This window comes from Penicillium nucicola, assembly GCF_028828085.1.
Source record: "Penicillium nucicola strain IBT 29836 chromosome Unknown utg000010l, whole genome shotgun sequence".
In the NCBI taxonomy this organism is placed as follows: Eukaryota; Fungi; Ascomycota; class Eurotiomycetes; order Eurotiales; family Aspergillaceae; genus Penicillium; species Penicillium nucicola.
The window spans coordinates 87,753-99,689 of NW_026643134.1; the positions used below are offsets into that span (position 1 = coordinate 87,753).

General features: G+C 48.6%; 8 protein-coding genes across 8 annotated transcripts; 5 read left to right on the top strand and 3 right to left on the bottom strand.

Annotated features, from left to right (window-relative positions):
• Positions 1-100: 100 nt before the first annotated feature.
• On the top strand, positions 101-2,245 carry N7511_008555 (GMC family oxidoreductase; the record flags this gene model as incomplete). Its single annotated transcript, XM_057130932.1, has 6 exons — positions 101-408; positions 459-573; positions 635-714; positions 763-1,205; positions 1,256-1,998; positions 2,201-2,245. 6 exons carry the CDS (start codon positions 101-103, stop codon positions 2,243-2,245), a joined length of 1,734 nt encoding a protein of 577 aa, XP_056978920.1.
• On the bottom strand, positions 2,192-3,819 carry N7511_008556 (fungal specific transcription factor domain-containing protein; the record flags this gene model as incomplete). Its single annotated transcript, XM_057130933.1, has 3 exons — positions 2,192-2,831; positions 2,887-3,286; positions 3,339-3,819. The coding sequence occupies 3 exons, from the start codon at positions 3,817-3,819 to the stop codon at positions 2,192-2,194; spliced, it is 1,521 nt and encodes a 506-aa protein (XP_056978921.1).
• Positions 3,820-4,545: 726 nt separating this feature from the next.
• N7511_008557 (polysaccharide deacetylase family protein) lies at positions 4,546-5,613 on the top strand (the record flags this gene model as incomplete). Its single annotated transcript, XM_057130934.1, has 4 exons — positions 4,546-4,601; positions 4,655-4,849; positions 4,900-5,080; positions 5,131-5,613. The coding sequence occupies 4 exons, from the start codon at positions 4,546-4,548 to the stop codon at positions 5,611-5,613; spliced, it is 915 nt and encodes a 304-aa protein (XP_056978922.1).
• A 269-nt stretch (positions 5,614-5,882) lies between these two features.
• On the bottom strand, positions 5,883-6,326 carry N7511_008558 (RidA family protein; the record flags this gene model as incomplete). The annotated part of the gene is made up of 1 exon (XM_057130935.1): positions 5,883-6,326. The coding sequence occupies one exon, from the start codon at positions 6,324-6,326 to the stop codon at positions 5,883-5,885; it is 444 nt and encodes a 147-aa protein (XP_056978923.1).
• A 437-nt stretch (positions 6,327-6,763) lies between these two features.
• Positions 6,764-8,443, top strand: N7511_008559 (putative GABA permease; the record flags this gene model as incomplete). Its single annotated transcript, XM_057130936.1, has 4 exons — positions 6,764-6,989; positions 7,037-7,204; positions 7,254-8,326; positions 8,375-8,443. 4 exons carry the CDS (start codon positions 6,764-6,766, stop codon positions 8,441-8,443), a joined length of 1,536 nt encoding a protein of 511 aa, XP_056978924.1.
• Positions 8,444-8,669: 226 nt separating this feature from the next.
• N7511_008560 (glutathione S-transferase) lies at positions 8,670-9,569 on the top strand (the record flags this gene model as incomplete). The annotated part of the gene is made up of 3 exons (XM_057130937.1): positions 8,670-8,710; positions 8,757-9,142; positions 9,214-9,569. The coding sequence occupies 3 exons, from the start codon at positions 8,670-8,672 to the stop codon at positions 9,567-9,569; spliced, it is 783 nt and encodes a 260-aa protein (XP_056978925.1).
• Positions 9,570-9,902: 333 nt separating this feature from the next.
• On the top strand, positions 9,903-10,403 carry N7511_008561 (uncharacterized protein; the record flags this gene model as incomplete). The annotated part of the gene is made up of 4 exons (XM_057130938.1): positions 9,903-9,921; positions 9,971-10,006; positions 10,159-10,274; positions 10,350-10,403. The coding sequence occupies 4 exons, from the start codon at positions 9,903-9,905 to the stop codon at positions 10,401-10,403; spliced, it is 225 nt and encodes a 74-aa protein (XP_056978926.1).
• Positions 10,404-10,913: 510 nt separating this feature from the next.
• Positions 10,914-11,732, bottom strand: N7511_008562 (SAP18 family protein; the record flags this gene model as incomplete). Its single annotated transcript, XM_057130939.1, has 1 exon — positions 10,914-11,732. The coding sequence occupies one exon, from the start codon at positions 11,730-11,732 to the stop codon at positions 10,914-10,916; it is 819 nt and encodes a 272-aa protein (XP_056978927.1).
• Between the last annotated feature and the right edge of the window lie 205 nt (positions 11,733-11,937).

Sequence of the window (11,937 nt, forward strand, 5' to 3'; positions counted from 1 at the left end):
AACACATCGGAATTAATTTATACGGCTTGTATCTTATATTAATAGTCAGGTAGCATTCTATCAAACACAGAGATTGTGGTCGACTCGCCTGGCCTTCATCATGCACCCAGATAAACCTCTGCACCCCAAAATGATCGCCAACAATGTGTTTGATTATATCATCTGCGGAGGTGGTACCTCGGGATGTGTGATTGCTTCCAAACTCGCATCTTTACCGAATGTTTCTGTGCTTCTAGTGGAATCAGGAAGAGACTCTGGCCTGGCACCGGATGTATTAGTACCGGGGTGCTATGTCAAACAGCTCAAAGAAGATCACGATGGGCTATGGGAGCTGGAAACTACCAAGCAACGGCAACTGAAAGACAGAAAACTCGTTTTTCTTCGTGGAAAGCAGATGGGTGGTAGCTCGTATGTCCCCGTTGATGATCTTTTCTGTCAAAACTGACCATTCGCCATAGAGCAGTTAATTACATGGCACTTGCCAGAGGTCCTGCTGCAGACTATGATGAGTGGGCAGCGCTCACGGGGGATGATGGATGGAAATGGGAGAATATATTGCCATTGATGAAAGATGTTTGTTTGCCCTAGGAGTGATTCGATGTTATGATCCCCGACTGACCTGATACTAACATAGTTGGAAGACTTCGACCCTCGACTGCCAACCGGTATGAAAGGATTTGCAGATCCACAGCCATCGAATCATGGTGGCTCAGGGTGAGTAGCGTTGGCTTCTGCTGTTTCAATATTCTAAAATCGCTATAGTCCCCTCAAGATAGGCTTTGGTGATGAGATGGTCCCTGGCGTCCAGACTTTCTTTGAAGCTTGCATTGAGACCGGTATCCCCCTATGTGCAGACAACAATTCTGGTAATCCGATAGGAGTGGGATTGGCCCAGTTCAATGTCCGGAATGGCGAGAGAATTTATGCTGCCAACGCCTTTCTTGATAATCCAACTCGAAACAGGCTGAAGAACCTCATTATTTTGACCGACACTGACTGCGATAAAGTGCACATCAAGAATGGAGTTGCAACCGGAGTTGATCTGTATCATCGACATAGCGCAGAGACGGTACATATTAAATGTCGGAATGAAGTGATAGTATGCGCTGGCACTTTTGGCTCTGTGAAGATCTTGAATTTGTCTGGAATTGGGCCGCGCGATATTTTAGAGCAGCACAATATCCCGGTGGTTATAGATCTTCCAGGTGAATCATTCTTCAAATCCAAAGAGAGATAAAAACTGACATTTTTTTAGAATGTGGTAAAAATATGCTCGACCATTCGATTATCACTTGTGAATACAAGGTGGACAACCAAGTTCCAGCGCATAACCAACTTTTTCTTCAACCGAAGCTTCTCAAAGAAGCCCAAGTCCAATATGCACAAAGCCGCACTGGTCCACTGGCTATGTACGGATCGAACGGAGCAGTGACTTTCCCGAGGATTCAGAAGATTTTTGATTCTGATGAATTTGCCAATCTTGACTACCAGACACGAGACTTTCTTCTGGAGCCCACCAGGCCTTCTGCTGAGATCTGGCTTGGATCAGGTCCATCAGTGTCCTCCGTTGACGACGAACCCCATGAGAGCTATATCACCCATGAGCTTCTCTTGCAAAACAATCTATCCCGGGGCACCGTGACAATTAGCTCTCAAGATCCGCGTGAGCTCCCAGTGGTCAATCCAAATTTCCTCGACCATCCGTTTGACCGACGGATAGCTATTGAGAGTATTCGCACTGCTCTACACATATCTCGCACCTCGGCGTATAGAGGAACAATTGAAAGAATGGTGCATGGACCCACGTTTGACTTCATGTCTACAAATCCTGATATGATTAGTGATGAGGTTATGCTTGACTTCATTCGCGGCAACCTTGACCAAGGATATCACAGTATGGGTACTTGCAAGATGGGCAGAAGAAATGATTCTACAGCCGTTGTAGATACCCAGTTCCGAGTTATTGGAATGCAAAATCTGAGAGTGGCTGATTTGAGTGTATGCCCCATTTTAACCTGGTTAGGCCCCCCTTTTAGTCTTATAACGAAAGGATATCTGACTTGCATGGAACAGCAACCACACTCAAATAAATGCTTACCTGATCGGCATGCGGTGCGCCCAGGAAGTGAGTCGAGATCACATGGAAACTATGCAGCCTACAACAAAACTGTAAGCATCATTATTTTGTTGGTCAAATCAGAAGTACATTGCCATTGCCCCATCCCAGCATCAGATTCAAGTATGAAGATGGCCTGTCTCCCCTCCATACATGCTCCAAGATATCTAGTGCGATTTTCACATTTCCAAATCCACCTGACCATTGCATGCATTGGGCTCGCTCTCTCATCCAGTCCTGTCGCTTAGCATCTGTAATCTCTAGCCCAGCATGGAAAAGCGGCCAGAGAAGCTGATCAGAATACCCAGACGCTGGAGGCGTAGATCTAGCGTGGTATATAACACTGCTAACCAGCCAGTCCACCTCGTATTCATCGATTTCACAGCCAAATAACCGAAGCAAATAGAGTATAATCGAAAACCGATATGCCTCAGTGAGATGGAGCCAGTTTTGATCTCTATTTGAGTGTATTGGCCCCTGTAAGAGCTTTTGCTTGATCTGTTGAACCTGGTCTAGGACCTCTAGGGAAGGGCATTCCGGTTCAGGCTGGTTTTTATACAGGCTGATAATCTCGCAAATAATCTGAAATTGATCAGACGGACAAGGAAACACGTCAAAACTCCACCCAAAGTCATCAGAACCAAGAGTCGTCTGTATATCATGGGAGGAGAACACGGGCTTCCTCGAATGAGATGCAGCGGCCATAATATCAAGCCTATTGATGAAAATCGTGTTAGACCAAGCCATTCTTCATGAAAAGCACTACTCACCACATTAGGTACTGCTCCACAAAGCACCGAGGTGTCGTCTCGGATCGCATTTCGATTAACTTTTTCGCTCCTAGGAAATGCGATTCGAAATCCGAAATCCCTCCTTGGCAAATGTCGGATAAGCAAAGCATGAGTATTGTCGCCAGAGTACCCGGATGTGTTGCCCGAGTCTGCGAATAAAGATCCTCTTGGAGACGCTTCATCGCCTTTCCCTTGAATCGGAGGAATTCGGATTGAAACTGGGACGTTCCCAATCGTATATTATAGTGACAAGCTGCTAACGCCGCGCAAGCATAGAGCAGAGACGGGATCTCAATAGCCAGGGGGAAGATGTATTCTCGATAGGGATTTTGGAGGCAGAAATTGTCAACGCAAAGTTTTGGAATGACTTCACAGATATCTAGTCCGATACGTCAATTCTCTTCTCTGTCTGTAGATGGATTGCTACTCACGGTATTGAAGGATGAATTTGAGCTCCCCCGGTATATTTAGAACATCGAGATTTGGCCCCAGTGTCATCTCTGATTCTATTGACCCCAGATCAAGCGGCACAGTGCCCAGTAGGAGATCCGGGTCGATATTGAGATCTGTTATTGTCGCGTCAAGCGGAAAATCATCCTCCAACAAACTTGCTGTTGGTTCGGGTGTGGAATTTGACTCGACTTCGGGCTTTGTGGGTACTGGTACATTGCAAGGCATGTTTTCTTCGGCCTCCGCGTTGTTCGTGTTATCTCGATCGCCAATTGCAATCCGAGGATGGGATGTTTTGTCCAACAATGCAGCAACTCGTCGAGACCTGCGTCGCTTTTCTGAAGTGGCACTCACAGGCACACTTTTCCCCACGAATTTGCCTCGACTGGCCAATCCAGGCCATTGTAACAGATAGCCTTCGCACTCCAATCCGTTAGCGTTGCAGGTGCCACACGAGGGCATTCGGCGGTCGCAGCCACGTCCACGACGACGGCATGTTTTACAAGCGCGACCAAAATACTTTTCCGGCATATTGAAACAGGAAGAGGGAAAAGAAGGAGAATGTTGACCTCGGGGACTATATTGGGCTTATCTCTGCGGGGGAAGAGGAGATAGGAAGTGCCACAGCCACTGTGGCAGACGGAGCTTAGGGTTTGGGTTCCCCTGTGACCGAGACTGTCGGCCCTAAATGCAAATGCAAAGCAGTGGTGATAGTCCATCATCTCTCCTATCGTTGCCAAATAACATAGTCAGATAGCAATCGCAGATTCTTGGTGGGAGAGTCCCTCAGGTCAAAGTCAGTGGCTTTGGACGGAACATTATCTGTGAGATTTTATGACATCCCTATCCCTTTAATCGACACTGGGGTTCGAGCGGGGCACGTACTTGGGGATTTGCCAATCTCTCCCTTGATCTGAGCCAAGTCAACCCCGCGATTACCGTTTGCTATCGATTAGTCCTTCGAATTCAGCAGAACAGATGACCTATAAGCGTGGGCAGCGTTTGGTGGCGGGGGTTCTAGGTGAAGCTCATCCGGTTGCCTATTTAGGAAGGTCGCTGCGCGCCCACGGATTCCTCGATATCCCTGCAGTTTCAATGCCGAAGGCGATCAAATAAATTAGGCACCATTCAGAGAGTAGGTGGAATTCTCTGTTTGCCGCAAGCTGATCTTCGGTCACAGTTTTCATCATGGGAAAACGCGTGCTTGTCGGTTATGGAATCGATGTTGACGCAGTTAGTGGATGGTATGTTCAAGTATATCACAATCACTTCTCTACAAGGGCTGACAGCACTTCAGGATCAACACCGAGGATGGCCGCGTCCCTGATCTGACGGATATCTCTCGTGGCATCTTTGGTGCCACGGTGGGAATCGATCGCTTGCTCAACCTGTGGGAAAAATACAGTATTAAAACTTCCTGGTTTATCCCTGCGCATTCAATAGAATCATTTCCCGCGCAAATGAAGAAGATCAAAGATGCGGGACACGAAATGTGAGACAAGTCCAAGCGAGACTACCATTTCTGGGTTAACACCAATTAAGAGGACTACACGGTTATACGCATGAGCATGTCAACTCACTTAGCGCACAGCAAGAGCGCGATGTTCTAGCCAAATCAATTGACGTTCTGATAAATTTTACTGGGAAGCATCCCAAAGGATGGACCGCGCCATCATGGAAGACTTCACGGCAAAGCATCAAGTTGCTCGAAGAGTTTGGTATTGTAAGAATTCCAGCCCCCACATGATTTAAACTCCCTCTGACATCAAGTAGGAGTACGACCATTCCTTCATGCATCACGATTCACAGCTCTACTTTGCACCTGATTGCACAGAAACAATGGTGCCGACAGAGCTCTCCAAACCCGCCGCCGAGTGGATGGTCCCGATGACTGGATTAACAGCCAGCAGCATAGTCGAAGTCCCAGCCAACTGGCATTTGGACGATTGGCCCCCATTCCAGCTAGAAGATGGTCCGTCTCACGGATATGTTGACCCGTATGTCATCGAACGGCTCTGGAAAGATCAATTCGACTTTCTGTATCGCGAGTATGACACATTCGTGTTTCCTATTTCAATTCATCCTCAGGTGAGTGGAAAGCCTCAAGTCATCTTGTTGCATGAGAGGTTTATTGAGTATGTGAACTCCCACGAGGGAGTGGAATGGTGTACTTTTGAGCAGATGGTGGAGGAGTTCAAGGCTGGAAGAATCCGGGGGGCCGAAGTGATACCTGGTATCAATGTGGCTCGTGGTTAGTGATCTTTAGTTTACGCTTGGGGAGCTGCCCAATACCAGGCCAATGGCAGATACAAATCAGTGCTTTAATAGATCGAACCCTTGATTTGATTTTCGCGTGCAAGACTCTAGACATAATCGTCCCGTAGCCATCACAGTGAGCAAAGGAAGAACGTTGCCAGTTCTGTAACTAATAAAATGGTTCTACATATGAGAGGGTATCAAACTTCTCAAACCCCTGTAAGTTTACCCAGCTGCCCACTTGATCAACTTGGAGAGTATGTACTGGGTTAATCTCTCTGCTCGTCCCGATATGCCGCTTGAACTTGAATCTCAACAAGAGCTTCGGGTGGGAACAAAGCATTCACACAAATAGCTGCCCATGCTGGCTTGTTGCTCCCAAAAGTCCTCCTCGCAATTTCGGCAATTTGGAGTTGCTCCTCTCTGGTTAGAGCACCAACATGGAAGGAAGTAACGTAGAACACTCCTCCCCAGAGCTGCCTTGGGTCTGTTATATGAGGTGAGGCAGATGCCAAAGCTTTCTCAACATTCTTCATTGACTTTTCAAATTGTTCGGCATGGCTTCCCCAAAGAGGGTTATGATTATCGGCGATTTGCCCCGAGGTTGCAACAATGCGAGCATCGGATGGAATGGAAACGGCGGCCGAGATGTTGAAGATGTTTCCTAACTCCTCATATCCTGGATAGTCGTATCCAGTCACGGCGGTTGGCATTTTATCTGGAGTGAGGAGCAATAGTGTGATAGGAAAGTGTTTGAATGAGTAAATAGGTGGATGCTGTCCATTTTATAAAAAGATTGTGGCCCAAAACTCAATCAATCTTCTTCATCAGCACTGAAAACCTAGTCGTTATCTGCGAGGATATGCTAGTTTACGCTGGCGAGACCATTCCCGTTCGGGTAACTATATGAGCCTGGTCAACCGGGAGATATCTCAACTTCAGCTTCTGGCTATCAACAGGCTAGATCAATGGTATTCCCTGAGATCTGATTGGGCACAGCTGCCGAGTGATCAAATGTGACTATCAGTGCGTCGATTCGTGGAAGTGATTCATGGCTACTAGTCCGATGATGTATGTTTGCTATCATCAAACAACATAAATGAACAATGCCCGACATGATTTTTGATTTGTATTCCAAAGACAATTCATCATGACGGATGTGTTCCATGACCTCGACAATGCAGAGCACGACAAGCCGTCCCATGACCCCCAACTGGTCAAGCGTTTCTCTTTATTCTCGACGTTAGCTCTGGGATTTAGCATGACAAACTCCTGGCTGGGGTATTCTGCGACATTCATCACTCCCCTTCTGCTAGGAGGCAGCCCGACGGTCTTCTTCGGCCTCGTTGCTGCTTCCATCGCATGTTGTATAATCAGTGAGTATTGCATGCTTGGGATAAAATAAGAAGTTGACTCGAGACAGCAATGGGACTGGCTGAGCTTGCATCCGCTTTTCCTTCAAGCGGAGGGCAATATCATTTCGCTTATATGGTTGCGTCGCCTCGCTCTCGTGCATTGGTTGGATTCGTGATCGGATGGCTGAGTATCGCGGCATGGTGTCTGACAAGTGCCTCTACTGCTATCGTTTGTGGTACGAAACCTCTCATGGCTCCCTCTTAACACAGCTGATGAAGTTCTAGCTCAAATGGCAAGCAGTCTTGCCACCATATACAACCCAGGATATACAGTCGAAGCTTGGCAGACATATCTCATCTATTTCTTGATCATGACCCTGGCAACATCGATTGTCTGCTTCTGCCCCAATACTATCCCACGGGGAGAAGTTGTTCTATTTGGGTGCAGCTTTATTGGGTTTCTAGCTAGTTTTGTCACAGTGCTCACGACTCAAAAACATCGACAAACGGCCACGGAGGTCTTCACACACTATGACAATCTATCTGGATGGAATGACCCGACTGCGTTTATCATAGGGCTTGGGACTTCCATGTATGCCTATCTTGCCATCGATGGTGCCACCCACATTGCAGAAGAAGTACCAGTGCCAGGTCGTAATGTCCCAAAGGCGATGGGAATGACCATGCTTGTGGGCATAATAACTGTGCTCCCTTGGACGTTAGCATTTCTTTTCACGACCACTGCTAACAGTGCCGTCGCATCTTCCGCTATTCCAATCCACACTGTCTACCTCCAAGCTACCAATTCCCAGACAGCAGCTACGGTCTTCACCACTTGGATCTTGTTTGTCTATTCCGGCGCTTTAGTATCTTGCATGGTGACAACAGGCCGACTGACCTATGCATTTGGTCGAGATGGTGGTCTGCCCTTTTCCTCCTTCTTCAGTCGTATCCATCCGCATCATAAGGTGCCCGTGAATGCCACTTTGGCCTGTTTTGTCTGCATTGTTCTTTATGGCTTGATCTATATTGGATCAACCACGGCATTTAACAGTTTTATATCGATGTCGATCTTATCTTTGAACATCACCTATGTTGCCCCCCAAGCTATCGTGCTCTACCGAGGCCGCATGGCTGTTCTCCCTGAGCGACACTTTCGCTTAGGGCATTATGTGGGAATCTTTTGCAATGCATTCTCTACTCTTTGGGTGGCTTTTATTTCGGTGATTTTTTGTTTCCCAACGTCAGTTCCCATCACGACCGGAAGTATGAACTATGTGAGCGTGGTGATTTTCGGCATTTTCCTGGCCGTTGTAGTGCTCTGGTATAGCGGGAAACGAAAGTCGTTTATTGGCCCAGTAAGTTGTCTTTGTTCTATTTCAGATCACAAGTTAATCGCCGCGAAGCAAATCCTGTTGGAAGGTGTTGCTGCAGAGCCGACGGAAAAATCGACCGAGGCCGCTTCCAAGACATGAAGCTTCAGAGTCCTGATAACCGGATTGTGCGGACTGTGTGAATACCGTATAAGCACATTTTTAGTTTGAATGCGAATTAAACCCTCCAAAAACTTGAATCCCAACAAAGGTCACATGGACCGCAGATCGATTTGCCTGAGATCGTACCTCGGCGTTGACATCATATCATGTGCTTATAAAGAGAGTGGCCCCGTTCTTCGCAAGGTTATTTTCACCTCAACACATCATGGCGGATAACAACCAAGGCTGTAAGATTACTTTGTACTGGTAGGTGACTCTTCTAACCTGGTCAAATGGTTATTAACACCTTTAGGCTCGAGCAATCTCGAAGCCACCGCATTCTCTGGCTTCTGGAAGAGCTGCAGCTGAAATATGAGCTCAAGACGTACAAGCGTCGCGCCGACAAGCTCGCCCCGAAAGAGCTGAAGGAGATTCATCCTCTTGGTAAATCACCTTTGATCACCATCGAGGCGCCAGGAGCCACGAAGCCTCTGGTACTGGCCGAGTCTGGCGCGATTGTGGAATATCTTGTCGACCATTTCGGTGCCGCGCGACCGACGCTAGTTCCCCAACGGTACTTGGCCGGCCGTGAAGGCCAGGTGGGTGGAGAGACTGAGGAGTGGATGCGCTATCGCTATTTCATGCACTACGTTGAGGGCAGTCTCATGCCTTTCTTGGTGATGACTTTGGTGAATGACTGTGAGTGGCTCTCGCTTCCCGCTAACCGCCGCGCCAGGAACTCCATAACATGGACTGACACTCCTAAACAGCTATTCGAAATTCCCCTCCCTTCTTTGTTCGCCCGATCACTAGTATGGTTGCCTCACAAGTGGAAAGCCAATTCCTCACCCGCAATGTTGAGGGCAACCTAGCATTTATCGAGGATCAATTGCGTACTGCTCCTGAAGGAGGTCCTTTTATCTGTGGAAAGGAACTCACTGCTGCTGATATTCTAATGAGCTTCGCGGTCATTGCAGTCAGTGGTCGAATGTTGAAGGAGCAGAAGAACCGCGACAAGTACCCTCTGTTCGCTGCGTACGCCAAGCGACTGGAAGAGGCTGACGGGTACAAGTGTGCCGTCAAGAAGATTGAGGAGATTGATGGAAAGTTCTCTGCCTCCATGTAAGGCAACGGACTGTAAATTGCTCGCACTTGTAATACCCAATTGATGCGATGGGCACGAAATATGGTTGGATGGAGTCGGATATGCAACAGAGCCGCAACGGCAAATATAATGACATGATATTACATTCAACCTAGAAGAACTGAGATTGACCACACCAATTCCACGGATAATACAAAACACAAGAATTCCATAACCTCGTACTTGTGCTCTGTAAACCTGCGATGGATGAAATACGCGATTACATCAGCATTGACATCATGTGACCTCCAACTTCAACTCCGGCGATGCTCAACTTGCCGATTCTGTGTCTACGATCGAAAGCTTCACACAACCATGGCCGGTCCTAGCAAGTGTAAGTGGAGTCCCCAAATGATTGACTCAGTGGCTCACCCATTGTCCAGCTCTGGTCCTCGACCCGGCCCTCCAGAAATACTACGGTACATCCCCAACCCCATCTCCCCCAGATCTATCCCGATGGACACTGCGCATGACACTCTCCCCGAGAACATGCGGTGTCGGTTGACTGCAATTATCCCGCATTGATTGAACCCGAGACCCCGACTATGGCCCTGTGACTGACTCTTCACAGAACTCAACGCCAACCGCTACAAGTACTGGAAATGGACCCCGCGCCACGCCTGGCTCTCCTTCGTCTACATGGGTTTGATCCCCGGCGTTCTCACCTACGTTGCCTACAAGACTGAGGTATGATTTGCATCGATTGGCCGAGACTGCAATTGTTGTCCCACGGCTGGGGTGGAACACACTGACAACATATAGGGCAAATATGAATTCCGTGGCAAGCGCAAGGGTGACACCATCCAAGAATGGTAAACAGCTAGCGATCAGTCGAAAACTTGAATCATTGTTTCTTTCTTAATCCGCTCCCCGAAATGTACCGCGCGACACGAAGTGATAGGGTGTGGCAGACAGGAACTGGACATTTTGTACTGATTCAATCGACTCGTCATTGTGCCGGGGCCTGTCTGCGGGGCGTGTATTATACTCCAAGCGTATACCGCATGAATTTCTTTGTTTTGTTGATTTTCGTCATCGGTCAATTGAGGCCGTTTTGTTGATGGGCCGAATAGACTCGGGACTAAGAGTGCCAATCTACCAACCCACGTGTGCCACGACAGGAACACATTTGACCTTTGGCTCAATGCGTACGTAGGAGCTCCTTGTCGCGAGATCTGTCGTAAACCGTAGTGGTACACAACTGACAAATCGTAAACCTCTTGGTTCCATTCGTCCTATACTGCCTAATCATACATTTCATATGGGTATTTCCGCCCTCGGATACTTCTCTTTTGACCTTTCCTGTTCTTCAATTACCGATGTTTCCTAATAAGGGGCCCAGCCACGACGACCTCCACCTCGACCACCATCTGGCAATCGCTCTCCGCGGTTCCAGTCCCCGTGCGGCATGTTGGGAGGCCCACGATCACCACGATCACCACGAGGACCGCGAGGACCACCACGGCCACGCCCGCTGAACCCATTGTCACGGAATGCGCGCATACCTCCACCGGCCGGAGGCGGTCCCGATGCGCCGCGAATTGTCGGCGCGACAGATCCATCCTCGAGCGGTGGAAGAATGGCGCATTCCACGTAGTCCCCGACAATAAAACGAGCATCATGTAGAGGCTTGTCGGCTTCTGAGCCCTGGAAGCGAAGCGGACCGCGGGGCCGTGTCTCTTGTTTGTCTTCCTCGTCACCCTCGGTGCGGAAAGAGCTATCCCTGGGTGCGACAACCACACTTCCAAGATCCCTACTCAAGTATCGTCCCCGCGCATCCGGGCCCATGATAGCTGCGCCGCGCGCGTCGGGGTAAATCAGGCGGAAACAAAGTCGGGTGCCGACAGGTGGATCAGGAAGAAGGGAAGGAAGAGCCGATGTGAGACACAGCGAAAGCTCACGTAGTGTGCATGAGTGCCATGTGTAGATTTCGAGATGAGGTGGAAGCGGTGCTGCAGCTGGTGGTGACATTCCCCGAATAGCATTGGGACCACTGCCTGGGCCTCCCCGGCGATGGGGTGAGGGAATGCTGAAGTCAGCGAGTGAGTGAAATGTGTTGACGCGATAGAAAAGCTTGAGATGAAAGGGTGTGGTGGTTTCGCGATCGATAGAGGTTTTGACGGCCTCGCGCGATGGGCCAGACATGATGCGAGAGTGCGAAATATAACTTGGAGAAGTGAGAGACAAGCGAGAAAGATATCAGAGGTTCGAATTGAAACACAAGCGAAGGTTGGAGGAGAAGGTTGAGGAGCCAGTGGAGGAGCAAGTTGGGGGAAGACGGAGGAAGCACAAATGCGTCGGAGCTCGAGTTCTGACGTTCGACATTCTTTTTCCTCCACTCCACTCCATC